This window comes from Geotrypetes seraphini, chromosome 3 (genome assembly GCF_902459505.1).
Source record: "Geotrypetes seraphini chromosome 3, aGeoSer1.1, whole genome shotgun sequence".
NCBI lineage: Eukaryota > Metazoa > Chordata > Amphibia > Gymnophiona > Dermophiidae > Geotrypetes > Geotrypetes seraphini.
The window spans coordinates 68509307-68533283 of NC_047086.1; the positions used below are offsets into that span (position 1 = coordinate 68509307).

The 23977-nt window shown below is 42.0% G+C and overlaps 1 protein-coding gene across 1 annotated transcript in view; it reads right to left on the reverse strand.

The window, feature by feature from the left end:
- LOC117357656 (elongin-A-like) overlaps positions 1-23977 on the reverse strand; it is a 108866-nt gene that overhangs the window by 70080 nt on the left and 14809 nt on the right. The window contains 2 exon segments of the mRNA XM_033938539.1: positions 9251-9363; positions 12485-12541. Of these exon segments, the coding sequence (XP_033794430.1) occupies positions 9251-9363; positions 12485-12541 (170 nt within the window).

A 23977-nucleotide genomic window follows, 5' to 3' on the forward strand; every position in this document is an offset into this window, starting at 1 on the left:
CTTGTTTACAGATTTAACATAAGGTTGACATAGGGAGAACCTAGAAGAGACTGAACATTCTGAGAATATACGAGTAGGCTGGGGGGCAGAGGGGGGCAGGAAATCAGAGTCAGATTTCTTTTTTTTTTTTAAATAAATTTCTTTGTGGAAACAAATTTCAAAATTACAGATTTATGACAGTGGAAAACAGGACTTGGGGAGAGAACTGAGCGTGGGAGAATCGAAGTTGATGTTTGACAAAAGTGAAAAAAAGCTTCACTATCTGCTCTGTTGAAAGAAAATGCTTATTAAAAAAGGTAGCAATTAGATGGTATTATACTCCAGAGATATTAAAAGCAAGATTTTTAGAATCAGGCCCTAAGTGATTGTGAGATAAGGCTGGCAAGGAGATATGTTTGTAATCGACTTGGCTAAGGTAAGCTACCTTTATTATGATGATTTTATGTGTATTTGGTTCTGGGGGTTTAGCTGGGACCAGACTGACACTGACTAAAGAAAGACTTTGCCTTTTGAACTGAGAAACTCCTTTTCCTTTTTCCTGAACCTGTGAAGTATCAGGGCTCAAGTTTATAAACTAATACAGAGCTTTGTTGCACCTTTTATGTGCATCTGTCTGTGTGTGCACAGGCTTAACTACAAAATCTGCTCAGGCTCTTTCATACTGTGACAGTGGAGAGACATAAGCTTCCACTACAAAACAAAAAAGCTTTATTCATGCACCCCCAGGGCTGGGGCCTCAATACAACAGAGTAGTTTTGTTTTTTTTTCAAAAAGGAATAAGAAGACTAGCTTTGCCTTGATTTAGGAACCTGAAGTTTAGTTAGAGCTGAACAAGCAGGAAGATTAAAAAAAAAAAAAATTATTTCACTGTTATTGTTAAGTAATGAGAATACTACCATGGCAGTAGGGAAAATCTGGCCTAGAGGGAGGAAGAGAAAAAAGTGCATGGTTGGGCTTCAGAGTAAGCTACAGAAAGAAATGTCTTTGATAAGCTGGAAGATTTCCTTAATTAAATAGTAGATACACTTGGTGAGCAAGTATAGCCTGTAGGCAAATGAATAGCGAGAGAAAGAAAAGAGGAAGCTGGAGAGCCTTCCCTATTAAAGAAGTCTTAACAAGGAAAAATAAAAATTCCTGTAGGATGCTGGTACATCCTATAGAGGGGAGCAGGAGCTAAGGGTGTTGATATAAAGCCAGCTCCTGAATGCACAGAAGACAAGAGGGAGTAAGAGACTCCAAGCTGTGTAAGAGAAGGAAGCTGCAACTAGAGCAGCTGGAAATTCTGGAGTGGAATTGCTGTTAAGTCAGTATTCTAGGTGGGAAACCAGGCTACTTGTGAAGCGAAAAGTGAGACTCAAGATAGGAATCTGGGAGCAGGAATGGGAGGATATCTACTGGGCTGAGTACTCTCTTGAGAAAGCGGATGTGCCTGAAAGGGGGGGGGGAAGCCAGGTACTCCATAAAAGTAAGGAAAAGTTAAGGAAGATAAAGGAATCTCCAAGAAGAATCAGGCTAAGTGGGCTTCAGGAGGTTATGTGCCCTGCCAAAAGCAAAAAGATAGGAGCCAGACAATTGGCTGGGCAGCAGAGGAAAATGGTATCTAAACAAAGGAGTGAGTGGCAGCCTAAGTCCAGAAGCCCCAAGAAGAAAAAGAGGACCTGTTATGAACAAGTATAGATCAAGTGCTTGTCTAATGTGCAGCCCAAGAGGTGGAAGTCAACCATTGTAGTCCAGGGGTGATTGAAGACCCAGAGGGGTTAGGCGACATAGTGTCTCAATCATGGAAGAGATATTACTCTTGAAGATTACCTGACAGAGGTTCAGACACACCTCAAGATCTAGAGAGCAAGTTGGTTAAGGCCGAGCACTACATCAAAGTGCTGATAGAGGAATTGGGACTAGCTGCTAAGTGTGTGGCCCAATTTAGGGAGGAAAAGACTACCCTCCAGAGACAACTGGTAGAGGTTAAGGACTAGTTGCAAGGTCAAGATGGAAAGTGAGAGAATATGAGAGCATATTACAGCAGGTGGCAATAAAGAAGGGGGAGCTCAGGAGAGTCCTTGAACTGAAGATTGAGGAGACAAGGCAACTGACTGCTACATAGAAACATAGAAGTTGACAAAAGGGCTATAGCCCATCGAGTCTGCCCATACCAATGACCCACTCCCTGACTTTTACTCCCCTATAGATCCCACGTGAATATCCCATTTTCTCTTAAAATCTGACACGCTGTTGGCCTCAATCACCTGCTGAGGCAGCTCGTTCCAATGATCGACCACCCTTTCGGTGAAGAAGTACTTCCTAGCATCACCTTGAAATTTCCCTCCCCTGATTTTCAGCGAGTGTTCTCTGGTTACCGAGGGCCCTGTAAGACTGAAGATATCATCTTTCACCTCTATACGCCCCGTGATATACTTAAAGGTCTCAATCATGTCCCCCCTCTCTCTTCGCTCCTCCAGTGAGTACATCCGCAGTTTTTTTAGCTTTTCTTCATACGTGAGATCCCTGAGCCCCAAGACCATCCTGGTAGCCATTCACTGAACCGATTCAATTCTCAACACATCTTTCCGGTAGTGTGGTCTCCAGAATTGAACACAATACTCGAGATGAGGTCTCACCATGGATCTGTACAGTGGCATTATGACTTCAGGTTTTCTGCTGACAAAACCCCTACGGATGCAGCCCATCATTTGTCTTGCCCTGGACGAAGCCTTCTCCACCTGATTGGCAGCCTTCATATCATCGCTAATGATCACTCCTAGATCACATTCTATCGTGGTCCTGGACAAGGTTTCACCATTTAGTGTGTAAGTTCTGTGTGGATTATTTTTGCCTAGGTGCATTACTTTACATTTTTTAGCATTGAAGCCTAGCTGCCAAGTTGATGACCACTGTTCCAGCTGCCGTAGGTCCTGCGTCATAAAGTCAGGCACACTGCTTTTGCCTACTATGTTGCATAGTTTGGCGTCGTCGGCAAACAGTGATACTTTTCCTCTAAGCCCTTGGGTCAAATCTCCTATGAATAAATTGAATAGAATCGGCCCTAAGACGGAGCCCTGAGGTACTCCACTCGTCACAGCTGACGTTTTGGAGGTACCGTTAACCATCACCCTTTGAAGCCTACCATCTAGCCAATCCTTTACCCATGTAGTGAATGTATCCCCTAATCCCATCGATTTTAGTTTGTTCAACAGCCTGCGGTGTGGGACGCTATCAAAAGCTTTGCTGAAGTCCAAATATATCACATCCAGGGACTCCTCGGCATCCAGATGACTGGTCACCCAGTCAAAGAAATCAATCAGATTAGATTGGCAGGACCTTCCCCTGGTAAATCCGTGTTGGTGTGGATCACGTAAATTTTCTTCGTCTAGAATTTTGTTGAGTTTCTGTTTGATCAGTGATTCCATGAGTTTGCACACTATGGATGTAAGACTCACCGGTTTGTAATTTTCTGTCTCTGTTCTGCAGCCCTTTTTGTGGGAGGCTACGTCCCTAGGAGGGGGAGACCCTGCAGAAGTAGAACTATAGCCAAGGCTGGAGAAGCTCCAGACCTTGGAAATTTCCCTGGACTAGAGAAAAAAAGTTGCAGGAAAAGGCAGACAACCTATTCAATGAAGTACAAGATGCTAAAGAGTATACTTGGATAATTATATAGAGGTACAATGAAAAAGGTAACTGGTTGAGTCTAGTCAGTCACATGACCAACTCAGACAGCAGAACCTCATAACAGAAGAGCTGCAGAGGGACAAGGGACAGTTCATGAGTAGCTTTCAAGTGCTCACTGAGGAGAAACTAGAAGGTAAGAGAGATGGTGGAGTTGATTCAGGAACTACAGGGCCAGAAAGAAAGATAGCCCATGTCACTGAATGAGTAACTGCTACTATCCTTTAGGACAGGGGTAGGCAATTTCGGTCCTTGAGAGCCGGAGTCAGGTTAGGTTTTCAGGATCTCCACCATGAATATGCATGAGATGGATTTGCATGCACTGCCTCCTTGAGATGCAAATCACTCATATACATATTTATTGTGGATATCCTGAAAACCTGACCTGGCTCCAGCTCTCAAGGACTGGAATTGCCTACCCCTGCTTTAGGAGAAGCAAATAGAAATGAGGCAAGCACTTCAGGAGCTGCAAGAATTGCTGAAGCAGAGCATCTCTGTTGAGCAGGTTGAGTAGATGAGAAGTGCTTTGACTCATGTAGTACAGTAGAAAGTCAAGAGGCTGGGTGCAGTCGAAGAGCAATTGACACAGCAGCTAGACAAGCCCATGGAGCTCCAGTCCTAGGTGCGCCAGCTGACAGGCCAGAATTTGGTATATCAGAACCAAGTAGAAGTGGCTTGCACAGAAAGGGTACACCTACAACAAGAGCTGGCCAGGGCAGTGCCAGTGGAGAAGAATCTCCAATTGTGGAAACAGCTGTTTAACTTCCTGCAGGAGAATCAGGAGAAGCAAGCAATGATCAGAGTACTAGAGAACAGAAACGCTAAGTCAATAGTAAACAGTAAAAACAAAAGATGCACCTCCAGGAGGAGGTGACGACTTAGCGGAATGCAAGAACTAGAGAATGATAGTGACAGAATTTGTCACCATCCCCATGGTTAACCATGAATGGGCACAGCAAATGACCCTTAAGCCTTGCATTGAAGGAGGACTCAATGCTCGCTGGGCCCTCTCCATAGGTATAGCTATCTCACCAAATTCCTGCCACAAAGGTTTTTGGCAGAGCACTTGCACAATAGCCAGCACATTCCTGCTGACCATTTGCCTCCAGTATTCCAAAAGAACACAATGTTTTGTCTGTCCTGATTTTCCATATACTTCCAATTTAAATAATACGTCATCCACCTGGCCACAAATACTCAATCCTCCACATATTTAATCCAGACCAAGATGAATTGTGCTGATTTTTTTCCAGAATTTCAGTTCATGTAGTTTACCTTTTGCCTTAGTTCACTTAAGTGTTTCTTCAACTGCTGAGGAAGAGAAGTCGTTTGTCAGAGGCTGTATGCTCCACCATCCAGGCCTCTGGTTGTTTCAGATAGCAGCTCCTGCTCTGTAGACACATGATGTGAACTGCCCAATGCTCCTGAGGCATGTGGTGATCCTCGATGTCTCTCTCATCAGCATCCTTTTGGACTTGTGAGCAATTGCAGTAAATGAGCAGGTTTTATGCCTCATACAACTCTGATGAATAGGGATTGACAATAATTTACCTGCACTGATTAGAAGCTAAGGAGCTAAGCAGCCATACCAGTCAAAGATCACTTCTCATCAAAAGAAGCCTTGAGGGCCTTCATTTACTTTAATAAATATTGTCTTAGGAATGGAACAAGCACACTATGGTTAACTTCGTTTACCTTTCATATTTTAGAATGGTAAAATGTTTGTACAGTATTACTAAGTTTATAGAAAACTGCACTGGTTGCCAATAGAAGCGAGAGTCATCTTCAAATTCGCCTGCCTATGCTTCAATACCTTAACTGGCTTGTCCCCGATATATCCGTCTCACCACTTTGTGTTCCCCTGGAACCACTCGCACGCGTAATGCCAATCTGTTCACCTACCCTTCCCCAAAGGGATGCACCTACAAAAGATTCCTCATATGCTGAGGAGAGTGAGATCCTGCTTTCATCATTCTCACTTCGCCGTTCTCGTTCAATCTACCATCCTCTCTAGACTGGATTACTGTAATTCCATCTACATAAGCCTAACTAAGAAAAACCTCCATAGACTTCAGCTAATTCAGAACGCCGCGGCCAAGCTTATTTTCGCAAAAGGCAAGTTCGATCACGTCTCCCCACTCCTCTCCAAGCTTCACTGGCTCCCAGTATACTCCAGAGTCCTCTATAAATGTGCCTGCTTAGTCTTCAAGATCCTACATGGCGTCCTCCCTCCCGTTATCCCACTCTTTTGGAACTCCTCAAACCCACACCCCACTAGACCCTCACAAAAACTGAAACTGTCTTTCCCCTCTATAAAAGGTATATCCCGCGCAGGAAAACTTGGAACATCCCTCCTCTTTAGAACCACAGAACTCTGGAACAACCTCACCCCCCCCGCTCAGAAATTCAAGCTCCTTCCAATCCTTCCGCAAACACTTGAAAACTTGGCTCTTTTCAAAAATCTAATTACCTCCCGTTCTCTAGCAACCGGTCCCTCTCTATCTTCTTAGTCCCTCTCCTTTATCCCCTCATTGTAGTTCCTTTCCTCTTAACTTCTGTAAACCGTGCCGAGCTCTGCGCTTGCGGAGATGGCGCGGTATACAAACCTAAGATTTAGTTTAGTTTAGTTTAGAACTCTCTCGTACCAAGCTGGCAGATGGACAAACTGCCTGACCACCTTCATCTCATCTGCCCCATCCTACTCATCCTTCAGGAAATCTCTCAAATCTTTCTTCTACGACAAATTTCTCGAACCCCCCCCCCCCCCCATCACCAAATAATCAAATACTTCCATCCTGTAATTGATACTGGTTGCTTTTCCTGACATTCACCACCCTGCATTGGTTTTGTACACTGCTTTGTTCTCGATTGTAATGAAAGGAACTGTAGGACTTAGGACTGTAAAAACACCTTTACTGAATATGTACAGTCCTCATTGTATCTTCGCTGTATATGTACAGTCTCTTACACTGTAAACCGCTCTGAACTGTTTGTGGTACTGCGGTATATAAAATAAAGTTATTATTATTATTATTATTATATAAGGAATACTGCTGCAAAAGTTGCTACTTCACCCAAAATTCTAGAATTTCAGATGACGGAATATGGGGCAAGAAAAGAAAGTATTTATACTCACTCTTCTGAGCCAATCACTTAATCCCCCATTGCCCCAGGTACATTAGATAAGAGTAAGAGCCTGGGTTGCCTTTGCTATAAGGTTATGTAGGGTACCGCTCTGTTTTATATGGTTAATAGATTCTCTCTAGCATCGTATAAAAATAGTAGAAAATCTCATGCCCTGTTTACCTTCCCATCAGTACAGGGCTGTAAAAGCAAGAAATTTCTGGACCATACTTTAGCATTCCAAGCAACTTCACATGACAGAATTTCGATTGTTATTGCTTGGAGCCTGTTCATGTAAACGTTTCAGAACTCAACTGATAAAAACTTATCTCTTTTCAAAATACCGGTACTTGGTTAAATAAATTTTCTGTCAGTCCTCCATGCATTGGTCAGAGTTTACAAAGCAAACCAAACCAAAAAAGGAAAAACCAAAGGTCCAACTGTCTGCAGTAAAAAACAATACAGAACAAACAAACCAAAAACTGCAGATTTTGTACACGATGCAGGCAGACTTTATTTATAACAAGTAAATCATTGATTAAAAACCTTTTACCAGGCAAGGGACCCAACACGGTCCGTGTTTCGTACAATCTTCATCAGGGGTCCATTTTTGATAAAAGGAAAAGATATCAAAAAAATAGCCTTGGACAGATAGCGGTAGGTGACACGCTGAGAAAACTGAAACGCTGGGAACACGCTGGAAAAGTCGCCAAGATCACCTTGCCTGGTAAAAGGTTTTTAATCAATGATTTACTTGTTATAAATAAAGTCTGCCTGCATCGTGTACAAAATCTGCAGTTTTTGGTTTGTTTGTTCAGAGTTTACAAAGCAACAGAAATGTGGAGGACTAGGTCAATGATTAACACAAAGGGCTGAGAACTGGGGGAACAGGATTCAGGTTAGAATTTTCAAAAACCCGCGTTAAAAAGCAATGGTCTGCTACCACAGCAGTTTTGATACTAAATCTAAAAACCCGAGACATTCTTTAAAAAATCGCGCATGCAAATAAGGTTGGAAAACAGCAGCGAAGATTTCCTACATTTGCATGTTCCCATGGAAAGAAAAGCACCGTTTAAAAAAACCTCTCCTGCTGCACTATTGGACAACATGCCTTTCTCTCCAATAAACTCCTATAATTCAGGAAAATTTTGTAATTTGTTTTTAATGTAAAATTTAATCAAGACCCACAGCCAGAAACGCACAAGACAAGGGTATCATACACACGCTCAAGAAGAAACAATGGCTTTTAACAAGCACACAAGAAACATGCCTGTGTTTCCCAAAAACTCATAAGAAGCATGATTTTACTACCCTCTACTAAAAATATATAGATTCATTTTTTCGTTAGCCACAGTCAAAACACAAGTGCTGGCACTGTAACGGCACCTCCGGACCAGTCACTGCATTTTGTCGTCAAAAACAGATGCCGCTTTTCAAAAATGCCGTGGCGATTTTTAAGAATCCACTGGAGGGCTCATTTCAATGTTAAAGAGCCCATTTGCATACCATTGAGGGAAACCTCGCTAAAGACAGATAATCCATTTTGATAATCTGCCGCTAAAATGCATGCAGGCTAGACCGCCAGAAAACTGCTTAGCGACCACGTTAAAGTTTTGAGAATCTTGCCCTCAGTTCCTACAATGGTTCTTAGCTACTCTAGGCAAGTCATTGTACTCTACATTGCCCCAGATACAAAAACATTAGATTGCGAGCCTACTAGGGATGAAGAAAGCACCTGTACATATGTAATATGTAAACCGCTTTGGATGTACCACAAAAAGGTGATATCACAAATCTAATAAACAGTTTTATGGCACAATTTGTAGCAGACAGAAGATGGCAGCATCTACCTAATTAGGGCACGTACTGTTATTTGCAAAAGCTGAGGAGGAGGGGGTAAAAAAAACAAAAAACAAAACAAAACCCAAGATGCGAGTTTCTCATTGACCTGTTTAATTTTTCTGGGGTTCACTAGAATACACTTCCCCATCCGAATCCACAGTTTCAGCATCCACAGATTCTGTTATTCGTGATTTTTTTTTTTTAGGGGGGGGGACACGACAACAACAACAAAAACCAAACTTTATTTCGGACCTTCCCCGCCTCCCCCCCGGCATCCCAGCCTTACCTAGTGGTCTAGCTGGCTTTCAGGGCAGGAGCGATCTTCCTACGCTCCTGCCCCGTTCAGTTCACCAATAGGAAATGGCTGCTGTGAACTCCCGTCGTAGTCTCGTCCTATTGGCAATCTGCACGGGGCAGGAGCGTAGGAAGATCGCTCCTGACCTGAAAGCCCTCTAGACCACCAGGTAAGGTCTGAGGGTGGGTCAGAGCCGGCACAAAGTTATTCCCGATTTTTCACACTTCGCAGTCCGGCTCTGTCCCTAACCCCAGTGAATACCGATGGAGAAGTGTAGTCCTATGGCTGTAGCAGTGCAAAGGCAATGCCTACCAGGCTTCCGCCTACCTCTCTCTTCTTTCAGGAACAAGCTTCTTCCAATGGTTTACTAAGGACTTTGCCAAATCTCCAACATCAACATGTTTTCGGAATCCATTAACGGTTTTCCCAATGCCAGTTTCCTGTTAGAAAATTGAAGCCAAGTAAAAAAAAAAATAATAATAATAAAAACCAAACATCAACACAACCGACACCTCTTGGCCTGGAAGTTATTTTCCTCTTTGGATTCTAGTTCAAAATTAAACTAAAGTGCAATGAGAATCTTCATTACCCACATCTAGCTTAATCGTTAGTGTTAATCTTTGACCAGAGGCCACAGATCAGTTGCATCTGAAGTCCACATATTCATTCATTGGAATTAACTGTCTTTATAAGAGATTCACCTAAAGCAGTGAACAGCAGTTTGACATAAAATTTAGAAAAATATCATCGTAACAGTAGTGAAATGATAAAAACACAAGCATGAATGCAATCAATGAGAAACTTGGAAATGGCAAATTGAAGAAACTTGGAATAGTGTAGTGGTCAGAGCTGCTGACTCAGCACCCTGAGGTTGCAGGTTCAAGCCCAATGCCGCTCCTTGTGACCCTGGGCAAGTCACTTAAATCTCTATTGCCCCAGGTACCATAATTAGATAGTGAATCCACCAGGACAGGAAATATACTTAGAGTACATGATTAGATTATGCCATGGATGATATATCAAAAAAATAATCCTGGAACTTGGATATATAAATAGGATTAACATACAGAAATGCATACATTTTTTTTTTTTTCCTTCAATTTCTCTTTCCTCTTATCTTTTCTTTTACTATTTTTTCATGAACAGTCCTAGTACTTTAGATCTTTTAAAACGATTCAATTCTACATTGCACAATGTAACTGAATATTTGTTATACTAAATGTTTTGTTTTATATTTTGATACCATGTACTTGAACTGTTTCTTATATTTTTTCAAAAAAATCAATAAAAAATATTGAACTAAAAAAAAAAAGAAATGCATACATGCACCCTTAAGGGTCCTATTTACAAAAGAGTGCTAAGCAATTAGGGGGAGATTCTATAAACGGCGCCTACATTAGGCACCGCTAAACAGCCTAATTACTGATGCCTAGCAACGCCTAACTAAAATTCACATGCATCTTAAATTGGGGTTTATTTAATGGGTTAAATGGAATGGTATTAAAATCCCATTAAAAAAACAATTTAATTGATCATTTAGGTTGCACATGGATATCTGTGTGTCGCCTAGCAATGCCTAAGTCGAGGCATCCTCCAATGTGGTTATGGGCGGAGACTAGGTAAGAAAGACTTAGGCGCTACTAGGCATCTGAAGTAAAACCTGGCCTAATATGCTGAGCATGGCAACAGTTACCACACAACCTTCAAATACATTGTGATAAGCCAGTGTATCACAAACTGTGTGCCACAAGATGTCGAAAAGAGGAGAGGCTCCAGTTGACTGCTTACAGGATGTGTCTTTCGCGGTGAGAGGTACGTCCTGTAATCAAGTCAGCTGGCGCCTCTGCTCTCTCATCTCTCCTGCAGTACACACACCCTCCCCCCCTTCCCGCAATGGTGGTAATAGGAGGCTCAGGACTACGGATGTCGATGTGAAGACATCATGCATGCACATGACTTCGCGTCAACACCAATGCATTTCCGGGTGCCCTCCAGTCACAGCCGCAAGACTAGTGTGCCACACATCAAAAAATTTGTGACACATTGTGATAAACAGTATATAAAGTAAAGCAGTATAAAAATTAATTAATCTAATTCAATCCTTTGCACTTACTGCATTCATTTTTGTTAGTAAAGCTTTTAAGTACAAAAAATGTTTACCATACTTAGGCCTCTGTCACATCAATAGGTGCTATCATTGATTAAGAGTCAAGGCTACCCATCACCTCTATAAACCAGGGCAATGAACACTACTTCCATATTATTCCCAGTCAGTTTTAATTCTTTGGCCCAGCCCTCTATTTGATTCAGTTTTTTGCACAGTACTATGCCGAGTACACCAACATCTAGAATCTACCTTACAAAGGGTACAATCTAAACTGATTGTCATTGAGCTAGGATGACAGTGCATTTAAGGATACTGTCACTATAGCAGAGAAATGGGAAAGCATTCTTTGCATTAAGAAACCATAGATAAATGGAAAAAGAGCCTAAATGAGTAATTAGCCCATTCTTAAAAGCCAGTAGGGCTTAGCTCCAGAATTCACTAAGTAGTTCTTCCAGAAATTAATCAGGCTGAAAACTATTTTAAGAATGCTGAAAAGCCTGGCGTGGTTATTTGAGTACCCATTGAACTTTGTAAATGCTTTTGTTGCTTTCAACAAGTTCACCAAGACTGAATAACAATACAGGTATCTTAACTGATGCAACTTGGGGCTAGATTCACTAAGGGCACAGATCGGATCCGATCCAAGAGGGATCTGATCCATGTCCAGGGGGGGCTGATTCATGAATTGCCCTCATGCAAATGAGGGTGATCGGAATCACGCCCCCAACAGTGATCCTTGCCCATGCGCTGGCCCTCTGTGCTCGGTAGAGCAGGGAAATTTTTTTTCTCCCTTCCCAAGCCCATGGTTTTAACCGCTTTAAGCCCGCTGGTTAAAACTACAGGCTTGCACTGTGGGGAAGGGTGGGAGAGTCGGTGCTGCAGGAGTTCGGAGCAGAGAGCAGAAAAATAGGACAGAAGGCAGGGCAGTTGGAAATGACTGGTCCTCAGCAGTTTCTTGTTTGTGATTGGCCAGCTCAGTCAGTGTTGCAGGGTTTTTGCTAGTGAATGCCGTTCCCCCTCATTTGCATGCGCGGATCGGAGAATGGTCGGGACACAGGTTAGTGAATCAGGTCGGAGGGCAATCGGGTCGCAAACCGATTGGTACACGGTCAGTTTCCTTAGTGAATCTAGCCCTAAGGGTCTTCAAGAGCCACAGATTATAAAAGTGCAATGGGATAAAACGGGACTGTAGTATTTCAAACAGGGGGGGGGGAGAGAAGACAGGGGAAAAAAAAAAAAAAAAGATACCCCCATAATAGTGAAAAATTGAACTAAATTCCATTCTACTTGTTTCATGAAAATGTTTCCTGTGAAGACTGCACTTGTGCCATTACATTTCAATTTCTTTTGCACTTCATTACCAATTATTTGGAAATAAAAAGTTGACTTTTGCAATCTTTCACAAAAAATATTACAAGATATGTTAATGTTTTAACTGTCTTTCTTCCACTTACCCCAAGGACTTCTAATGACATATTCAGATCCTGCAATTCTTTAAGTGCTTTCATAATCTTGAGAAAAACAAATATATGTCAGAAGCAATCTCCGTGTACTTTATACAATACCTAAAAAAAACAGCCAACTATTTACTTTAACAATAGTAAAGTATATGGATGCAGACACATAGGCAGGCACCTACATAATATATCAGGCCTCATACAGCAATGTCCCTGGTCTTTGGCAACAAATTCAAGAGTTTATTTATTCATTCAATTTTCTAGAGTGTTCTCCCAGGGGAGCTCAAAATGGTTTACATGAATTTATTCAGGTACTCAAGCACTTTTCCCTCTGTCTCGGTGGGCTCACAATCTATCTAATGTACCTTGTGTTCTGGGATCCAATTCAGTTGCAACAATTTCTGCTGGCTAAAGAAATGAAATAATTTCTGTTTACCTTAAATAGAGGATTAAATACAATTTTGCCCGTAATATGTTAGATTGAATTTTGGGTTTAAGTTTTAGACCCACATTTCATTCATTAGTTTACCTTTTTACTTTTTCTGGATATTCAATGTGGTACCCCTGTATTATGGGCTTGAAAAGAAATATTGAAATGATGTGTTTTCTTTTATGTATTTTTATATTCTTTTTTTCCTTATTCATTATGTTTGTAATGTAATGATTGAAAATTCATAAATAAATTAAAAAAAAAAACAAAGACATATCTTAGAAAAGGAACGCCATTAAAAAGATAATAAAAGTATCTCCAAATCATTTAAAATTTCACTCATATATTAACCTCCCCCCCCCCCCAACATTCCCTCCTTTACTTGTTAGAAACAAAGGGCTAAATTCACTAACCTGTCTGATCGTGCCCGATCCACAGCAGGCCGACAAATTCAGAGGGTCAGCATGCTAATGGGGGCGATCAGAGGAATGTCCCCCATCGACCACACGGATCGCTAGTGAGTGATCCAGAAGCATGTGCAGACCATCTTCTTTGTCTGTAGATGGTCTGCGCATGCTTACACAGCTGCTTTTTTCTATATTTTTACTTTTTTATACTTCGCGAGACCGTGGTTTTAACCCGCTTTAAACCCATGGGTTAAAACCACGGGCTCACACTGCAGGGGGGGGGGGGATGGCCAGGAGATTCGGGGAGGCAGAGAGCAGGTTTATTTCAGGGCTGCAGGACAATCGGAAAGGACGCGAGTGACTGGTCCTCAGCAGCCGCTTCTTTTTGGATCGGCCAGCCCAGTTGGTGTGTCTGAGTTGTTAGTGAATCATGTCCTCCCTACTTTGCATGCCGTTTCCCCTCATTTGCATGCACAGCTCAGAGGATGATCGGCACAGAGGTTAGTGAATCAGGTAGGAGGGAAAAAAAAATTGGGTGGCAAAGGGGTCACAAATCGATCCGTACACGATCATTTTGCTTAGTGAAGGTAACCCAAAAATCTCTCACAGGCCTGGCTTTAAGCCTGTAGTTGGTCTCTGCAAACAGGACATAAGAACTGCCATCTCCGGATCAGACCCATGGTCCATCGAGTCCGGCTATCCGCACACGCGGAGGCCCAGTCAGGTATACACCTGATGTAGTTTTAGTCACCCATATCCCTCTATGCCTCTCATAAGGAGATGTGCATCTAATTTGCCTTTGAATCCCAGCACAGTGGATTCCTTAATCATCCATAGGACCTTTGTCATCCATAGCTTCAACTATGCTCAACTTTCTATATCCTCTCAGGAACATTTCACTAACAGGCCAATGTTCAGGACCTATCATTGGTGCTAGAGGCAATTTAATGCCAAACTAGCACTGGTGTTAGGCTGCGCACATGTTCAAAGGGCACCAGCACAGGGCACAGCATGAACGCTTAAGATCAGTGTGCAACTAACATTGTATGAGGATGTAATACAATAAGAACACGATTTGCTGTGCCATTTTCAGGGCAACAGATAAAACTGCAGGAACTTCTAGAATAATAATCATTTGCAGTGGGGAGAAAAACAAGTATTTTATAAATATGACTGCATATGGAACCTTGGGAGAAAATATTTGTAAAAGGTCTAAAAAAACAGTGTGGAGTGCCACTAATGACATGGACGATATGCCCAGTTCTCTAGAAAGCATGGGGAAGGTTGAAAGCATGGGGAAGGTGAGATCAGTAACTATGTCTGGGAATAGCCCTGCAGCGATGGCTCCATTTACCCTGCACTATAAATGGACAATGGAAGTGCCAGCAACTACCCAGGCAGTACAAAAAATAAAAAGCTGACCTTACAATCTGTCCCAGGGCCTAAGTAGAGAATCTAGGCAGTACGAGCAGATAGGACAAAAATGGACCTGCTTAAAACGCTCATACCATAAGAATTGGCGAGTTACAGAATTATAGAAAAAGCTAGATAACATATTATATTTAGTATATTTATGAATATTAGACATATGGTGGGGTGAGGGGAGAAAGGAAGGGGGGAAATCTATGAAATGTGATGTTGCCATCAACTTTTCTATCGGAAAGTTTTTCCATTAGAATGAGGCCCAGTACAAAACTTTTGTAATGGAAAAAAATGACGTGTTAGGAATTTAATAAAATTAAGGCACGAGTTTAAATCCATCTAGCTGTAGGCCAAGTAAAAATAGGGCGCTGCCCAACTGCTCTTTATGAAAACATCCTGTTGATACATGCAAGGGCACGAGCTGAAGATGTTTAAAATGCAGGCTGTGGATCCATCATACACAAATAGAAGTTTCAATTACCCACTCATCAAAAGAACGATAGCAATTGACAGGAAAATAACTAAAGTTTTATTTAAATATATAACAGAATTCAGGTAAAATTAGAATGGATAACCTAAAATGCTCCATTAGCATCCATATTACACTGCTTCCTGAAGAAAAAAAACCCCAAAACAAACATACATATATAGCTAGGCTATTGCTCTTCTGTGGTTTCTTTTTAAAGCAATCATTCTTATTGTATATAAGAATGACCCCCTTGTGTGTGTATATATGTGTGTGTGTGTGTATGTATATGTATGTGTGTATATGTATGTGTGTATGTCTGTCTGTCAAACACACACACAAAGGGGTGCTGAAAAGTTCTCAGACCAACCAACCTCCTAAAGTGCCAATTTGCAGCATCATAAGCCTATGTTTGGACATCGTTTCAAATCATTGTCAACAAAAAAAAAAAAAGTGTGGAATTTTCAAGTGTGGAACTTTGAGCAATCATGAAGTTCCTATTCCTGCAGAAGAAAACTCCAAAGGAAATCCATGAATTTATGATGCAAACACCGAGTGACAAATACGCATCTTACTCCACAGTGAAGAAGTGCCTTGCAAATTTTCAGTGTGGAGACTGAGACTGAAGATGCAGTAAGGTCTGGGAGACCTCATACAGTGTCAACTCCTGAAATTGTTGGCCATGTCCATGTCCTGATTTTGACAGCTCGGCAAATATTGGCTAACACAATTGCTGAGGCATTACGGATATCCAGGGATGTGTGAATGATCTATGAGCAGCTGGGTTTGCAGAAGCTGTAAACCAAGTGGGTACCCAAATATTTGACTGCTGACAAAAGCGACATCGATTCGACGCTTCCCAAGTTGATTTTGGAGTTGATTGGGGGGGGGGAGGGGAGTACGTGGTGCAGCAGTTAGAGCTTTAGCTTCAGCACTCTGAGGTTGTAAGATCAAATCCTTCGCTGCTCCTTGTGATCTTTGGCAAGTCACTTAATCCCCCAATTGCTCCAAGTTCACTAAATAGAGTTTGAGGCCACTGGGAAATATAACAAAATACCTGAATGTAAAACCACTTAGGATATAAGTGGTATATAAATAAAATAAGCATTTTCAGCAAACTGGTGCCAACTTTTTGACTAGTTACTGTTGATGAAACATGGTTACACCATTATGATCCTAAGACAAAATAACATTCCATGCAATAGCAGCATTCAGGTTCTCCAAGGCCCAGAAAATTCAAGACCCAACAGTCAGCAGGAAAAAAAAAAAAAAAAAGTCATGGCCACAGTGTTTGGGTCCACCTATTTTCCGTTTCCAAACCTTATAAAGTTTGAAAGTGCAACAATTTGAGTGATTTGGGAGGTGATTGCAGTAGCAGAGCAGTATTTCATCGACCACACAGAGTATTTTTTGGAAGGGTTACAAAAAATCCAGACACAATGTGCCAAGTGTAGTGAACTAGAGGTGAATATGTTTAACAACTATATATACATGAATTATTTATATTATATTATATTAAATACATATATACACACACACAGTGAACTGAAAAAAAACCCCATGGGCTCTTTTTATCAAGGTGCACTACGGGGGTTAGCATGGACATTTCATCACGTGCTAACCCCTGCGGCAAGCCAAAAAACTAACGCCTCATCAATGGAGGCGTTAGCGACTAACGCGGCAGGCGGTATTCCGCGCGTTAACTGCCTACGGCACCTTGATAAAAAGGAGCCCCATGAAAAAAAAATGTTTTTTGTTTCATCTTCCACAGAGCTCTGAAGATTCTTTTGAAATTTAGGGCTCCTTTTACAAAGCCATGTTAGGCTTTAATCGCTGGCCATGGTGGTATTAGCTCTTGACTCATAGAATTCCTTCATAAGAAAGGGGGGGGGAGGGTGTTAGTGTGTCATGTCCTGAACGAAGTTGATGTAAAATGTTGTAAATATTTCACACCGCACCACAACACTACCTTGTGAAGATGAATTGTTGCTATGGAATATGTGCAGAAGCAGACGATTAACTGCCTATCAAAATGGTTTTCACTGCAGAAGACCTATTTCTGACAAAGAACTTGGTACTGCTTAAAAGTTACAACAGTCGACGATTGTTGAAAGAGTTCCCGCAGAAGGGTTGGAACAAAAACGGCCTTGATGTGCCATTTGGGTACCCACTTGGTCGACAGCTTCTGCAACAGGCACGGTGGATCATAAGCCAGGCAGCGGAACACCGTGCTCGATTTGCACACAAGAGCGCATTGATGTTGTATGTGATCTTCTACCAAGCCAGGAAGACACACCGCAAAAACAGCAAACAACAAGAGAGGCAGCCGCTATACTCATTATATTCTATGGACACATTAGCATTTAGCGTGTGCTAAATAAGCTAGCGCACCTTAGTAAAAGACCCTCAAGATGAGCTAAAGTGTTCCACATTAGTCTTTTTATGTGTGTGCTCTAACTGCATGCTAGATATTTTTGTATTTTTGTTTTGAGGTGGCATGTCAGGGACAGAGAGACAGTGGGTGTTCCTTCACATCTACATTACCATGCTTTAACTGGTTAGCACACAGATATGAGAGCACTTTACCTCCTACAAAATAGGTAGAGGTAAGTGCTGCTGCGGTAGCTTTCAAAGATAGCCACATGATAATGGCAACAGAAATGAAAATTTTTATTTTATTTTATTTGCAGTTAAAATGGTCCTTAGCACATGGGGGGGGGGGAAGGACTTGCATAAGGGCGTGCAAGGGCTAGTTTTTAATGCAGCTTAGTAAAAAGCTTATTGAAAGCTTCTATACCACTACTAATGACAGGGGAGTCAATTCAGAGTGGATTACATTGCTTCTATAAGGTATTAAATACATGAGCTTCTGTAAATGGTGTTACAATACTTGTGCTTCTATGAAGGAGTTATATGAGCTTTTGTAATGATGGTAGAAAAACAGCGAGCGTTTAGGGAGCTTTGCCAGTGTGGATACAGCCAGAGGGGATTCTCGCCTGGTTCCTGGTCACCTACAGCAGCGGTTTGCTGCTTTTTTCTTACAGCCGAGCAGGCACTTACAGAGACGGACCCCTTGATGTCACCGGGTCCGTCTCCACAGCTTTAAAATCAAGCCGCCGCCGCGGCTGAATTCGGGAGCCTTGACAGTGTGGATACAGCCAGAGGGGATTCTCGCCTGGTTCCTGGTCACCTGCAGCAGCGGTTTGCTGCTTTTTTCCTACAGCCGAGCAGGCACTTACAGAGACGGACCCCTTGATGTCACCGGGTCCGTCTCCACAGCTTTAAAATCAAGCCGCCGCCGCGGCTGAATTCGGGAGCCTTGACAGTGTGGATACAGCCAGAGGGGATTCTCGCCTGGTTCCTGGTCACCTGCAGCAGCGGTTTGCTGCTTTTTTCCTACAGCCGAGCAGACACTTACAGAGACGGACCCCTTGATGTCACCGGGTCCGTCTCCACAGCTTTAAAATCAAGCCGCCGCTGTGGTTGCGGCCGCGCGGCCGCAAGGCGTGGCTGAAGGGGCGTACCCTAAGGGGCACGCCAGGCCCCTTGGGAGCCACGAGGAGCCCGGGAGCTGGAAGCTGGTCTGGTAATATAAAATCTTTCTATATACTTTTATTTGACTTTAAGAATATGGGGAAAAGAAAGATAAAACCTAAAAGCTCTACACCAGTGGTATCGGGTCCAATGGACAGACATTTATCATTACTTTCGGATAATCCACCAGTGATACCACCAGATGTAGATTCCTCTTTGTCAGGAGCCTCAATGAGTCCTCTCAATTGTACTCCTCCCCTTCATCTGGTACCCAGTGATAGTGGGAATATAACCCCCACTATATCTGATGCTCAAGTGATTTCATCCACCCATTTAAGTAAATTAGTATATGCTGAAATACCTAAATCTTTGACATTTTCTGGTGGAGTGGATGAAACCACACGAACAGAAGAAACACAGGATATTACCTTCAAAGACTTATGGTTAGGTATATCTAGGGTTGAAGGGTTTCTCAGGACAACGATGAAGCAAATGGGAAATTATTCCCAGTCAGTTTCTTCTAAATTAGAAAATGTGGATGCTAACCTAGGTTGTTTGGATAAACGATTAAATGCGGTGGAAAATCAATGTAATAATTTGCAAGCTGTCTCTGTATCAGCTGTTAAAGATTCAACTGTAATCTATATCTATATATATATATATATAAAATCGGAGGTATGTATGTGTGTGTGTGTATGTGCCGCGATCACGCAAAAACGGCTTGACCGATTTGAACAAAACTTGGTATGCAGATCCCTCACTACCTGGGATGATATGTTCTGGGGGTCTCGCGGCCCACCTGCACACATGGGCGGAGCTACAAACAGAAAATCGGATTTCACCCATTCATGTCAATGGAAAAAATGTAAAACGCTGCCATTCTCACAGTAATTCAAAAACGGCTTGACCGATTTGAACGAAACTTGGTATGCAGATCCCTCACTACCTGTGGTGATATGTTCTGGGTGTCTCCCGGCCCCCCTGCACACGTGGGCGGAGCTACAAACAGAAAATCAGATTCCACCCATTCATGTCAATGGAAAAAATGTAAAAAGCTGCCATTCTCACTGTGACCAATTTGGACGAAACTTGGTATGCAGATCCCTCACTACCTGGGGTGATATGTTCTGGGGGTCTCGCGGCCCCCCTGCACATGTGGGCGGAGCTACAAACTGAAAATCAGATTTCACCCATTCATGTCAATGGAAAAAATGTAAAAAGCTGCCATTCTCACTGTGACAAATTTGGATGAAACTTGGTATGCAGATCCCTCACTACCTGGGGTGATATGTTCTGGGGGTCTCGCGGCCCACCTGCACACGTGGGCGGAGCTACAAACTGAAAATCAGATTTCACCCATTCATGTCAATGGAAAAAATGTAAAACGCTGCCATTCTCACAGTAATTCAAAAACGGCTTGACCGATTTGAACGAAACTTGGTATGCAGATCCCTCACTACCTGTGGTGATATGTTCTGGGTGTCTCCCGGCCCCCCTGCACACGTGGGCGGAGCTACAAACAGAAAATCAGATTTCACCCATTCATGTCAATGGAAAAAATGTAAAAAGCTGCCATTCTCACTGTGACCAATTTGGACGAAACTTGGTATGCAGATCCCTCACTACCTGGGGTGATATGTTCTGGGGGTCTCGCGGCCCCCCTGCACATGTGGGCGGAGCTACAAACTGAAAATCAGATTTCACCCATTCATGTCAATGGAAAAAATGTAAAAAGCTGCCATTCTCACTGTGACCAATTTGGACGAAACTTGGTATGCAGATCCCTCACTACCTGGGGTGATATGTTCTGGGGGTCTCACGGCCCACAACTCTATTTTGCTTGCTCAAGGGTGGGTTCACCCAAGAATTTATATGTTCTTGCTCCAGGAGGTGAAACTAAAATTGTTGTTTATAATCACGTTTTGCATTAGTTGTACTGTATTCATTTTGTCAAATATTTCACTTTATAATTTGAATATTGTACTTTTTATTAAGCTGTAAAAAAATACTTTCATTCACCACTATAAAGTATCTTTATTTGAATCCATTTACAGTGTTATTGCTATAATTAAATACCCGTGCAACGCCGGGGCATCAGCTAGTACATTCTAAAATTGAATCTATGGAGAATATGAATAGAGTGAAAAATCTACGCTTGGTCAATTTTCCAGTAACTCACTTACTGTCACCTGAGATTTTATTAAGGAAATTCTTTAAAGAAGTACTGGGATTGGCCAATTCAGAGAATTTTCCAATAAATAATTATTATTATATTCCTTTCAAAAAACTTGAATCTGCCCAGGGGGAGGACCATCTGATCACACCAGAGGTAAATTTGACTGAATTTCTAGAAGACACACAGGATGTGATTCAGACTCGGTCCACCCTGGTAATAACATGCATGAGCAAGATGGATAAAATGTTGATAATGAGACTATTTCAAAAATAGGTTAACAAAATTTTGTGGGGATTTGGTCAGGATCTTTCCGGATGTATCCAGAACTACACAGTTGAGGAGGAAAGAATTTTTGAAATTGAAGGATAGAGTGTTGGCACTGGATGCATCCTTCTACCTGAAATTTCCCTGTAAATGTATGATCAAACTACTAGATATTGAATATTCTTTTTGGGATCCAATACAATTACAACAATTCTTAATTGCAAGAGAAAAGAAATAGAAATGAGATTTGTTTCACCTTTACTGAGAAAAATGAGGAGAATTAATATAATAGTATCCTAGATTAAGGAATGATTCAGGGTTCATAACTATGAACCAAGAATTACCATTCTTTATATTTCCTGAACTTTATTTTATTAGAAATAGCAAGTTATACTCTCCATTAATATGGGCTTGAAAGGAACTTTGTATGTATGATTTGATTATGTATTATTTTATTTTATGTGATATCCTTTTTTCTTTTGAACTGTTGGATATTGTAAAGTATTCAAAATTATAAAAAAAAAAAAAAAACAGCGAGCGTTTCTGTGATGGTTTACATATGGTATTTACATACAGTAAATACTTAGTATTTACATGGAGGGGCATAATTAAAAAGGTACGTCCAAGTCCATTTTGGGCCTAAGTTGCTAGTCAGACAATCGAAAGGTCCATTTTTGAAAAATACATCCAACATATTTTTTTTCCAAAAATCGTCTAACTGTACGGCCAGCCGTCTGATTGTCCATCTTTATACCCCATTTTCATCCAATTCAAAATGCCTAGAAAAAGACCTTTTGGACGTGGGTGGGGTCAGCAAAGTGATGGACTGGACACCCAAACATTGCACCAGAGTGCTGTAAGCTTCACAAAAAGGGTGCCACATACACATCTCACCACAACAACATTATAGGTCATGGCGAGCCCCCCAAAACACCCTCCCATAACTGACTAGACCCACCTGTCTACCACCCCAATAGTCCTTATTGCTGCAGGTACCACTTATGGCAGTACTTAAGGGTTTTGGGGGGGGTGCACATGTTTTACCATGCATACAGTGGTTGAGAATGGCTTATGGGCCTGGGTCCTCCTCTCCATGGTTCACTAGCCCAACCCCCAAACCACTTAAGCCACTTCTATGCAGCTCTACTAGGCTTTCCTATGCCAGGCTGCCAAGTGCTGATGTTCTGGAGGCAGATATGTAAAGTTGTTATTACGATTTTTATGGCAGTGGGGGGGGGGGGGGGGATCAGTGATTACTGGAGGAGTGTGTAGGGGTAAAGTTGTTATTACGATTTTTATGGCAGTGGGGGGGGGGGGGGGATCAGTGATTACTGGAGGAGTGTGTAGGGGTCTGTACTTTTTCCCTACAGTGGTTATCTGGTCACTTTGGATACCTTCTTCTGACTTAAACCTGGTTTTAGATGGCTCAAGTCACAATGTCCAAATTGCATCTAGGCAGTGTTATAAAACTTTCGGTAATACATGCAGTCCCGCCCAAATCCCGCCCTCACCACTCCTCCTAAAATGCCCTGGGTGTACTGCAGCACTGTGAAGGCCTAAGTCATTTATAGATACGTCTAAAACACGGTTCGATTATCGGCACTTGGACGACTTGTCTCACTGATCGTCTAAGTGCCGGTTTAAGATGTATTTCCATTTTGATTATGAGCCTCCTACTCTCTTCACCCTAAATATACACCAAAAAGTACTTTATATACTGTACAGAGTAAACACACACCTCCATCCTACATATTTATACCACAATACCATGTATATATACACTTAGGCCCTCTTCTAGAACTGCAATAGCAGTTTTTCGCGAGGGGAACCACGCTGAATGGCCCGCGCTGCTCCCGATGCTCATAGGAACTCAGTGAGCATAGGGAGCAGCACAGGCCATTTAGCGTGGCTCCCTGCGTGAAAAACTACTATCGCAGTTTGATAGAAGAGGGCCTTAATATTATGTGCTATGTTTGTTCTAAAATCTACTTAACTTACGTGTGAAATAGCGGTATCATGCATTATGTATCCTAGATATGCACACATCTGATTAATTCTAGATTTGTACTTTGATTTATCATATTCTCAACATTCTGGGTACATATCATCTTTCTAGTAGGAAGCTGTTAGTGATTTTTTTCTATGTTTCTACTTCCCCATCTGTTGCGTTATTAGTTAGTCTATGAAAAGTATAGTCTTTATCCCCTTGAATTGTCCAGTGTCCTTTTATAGTTTTTAATTCCTTCAGAAGGGAGTTCCACCACATATGAGCCATCACTGAACATTCTTGTCCTGATGCTTTTGTATTTGATGTCTCTGAAGGAGGGTTTTTCAAGCAGGTATTCTTGGCTTGAGCACAAGGTGCATGCTGGTTTGTTATATAGTCTGGTTACTAGATATTGCAGTTCTGAGAGATATTGCTTTCGATCAGGAGCCAGTGTAGCTCTGGTGGCAGTCATCTTCCTCGATTTTCCTAGCTGCTGTGTTTTGTACTATTTGAATCTGCCTGATCATGTACTTCAGGGTGCCCAGCAAGATTGCATTGCAGTAGTCAAAGATTGAGGCCCAGATGCACTAAAGAGGATTGGTACGACCGGGTGGATCTGCTCCAATCTGATTTTTGACCGATCCAAAGAGAGCTATTCATGCACTAAAAAGTTTGCATACAAACGATTCGCGCAGAGGTTCTTAGTAATATCGGACTCTCCCGTCTTGATTCAAGAGGGGGGGCTAAACTATGGACAGACAGGTAAACGACTGGTCTTGACAGATTGCTTTTTTTTTTTTTTTG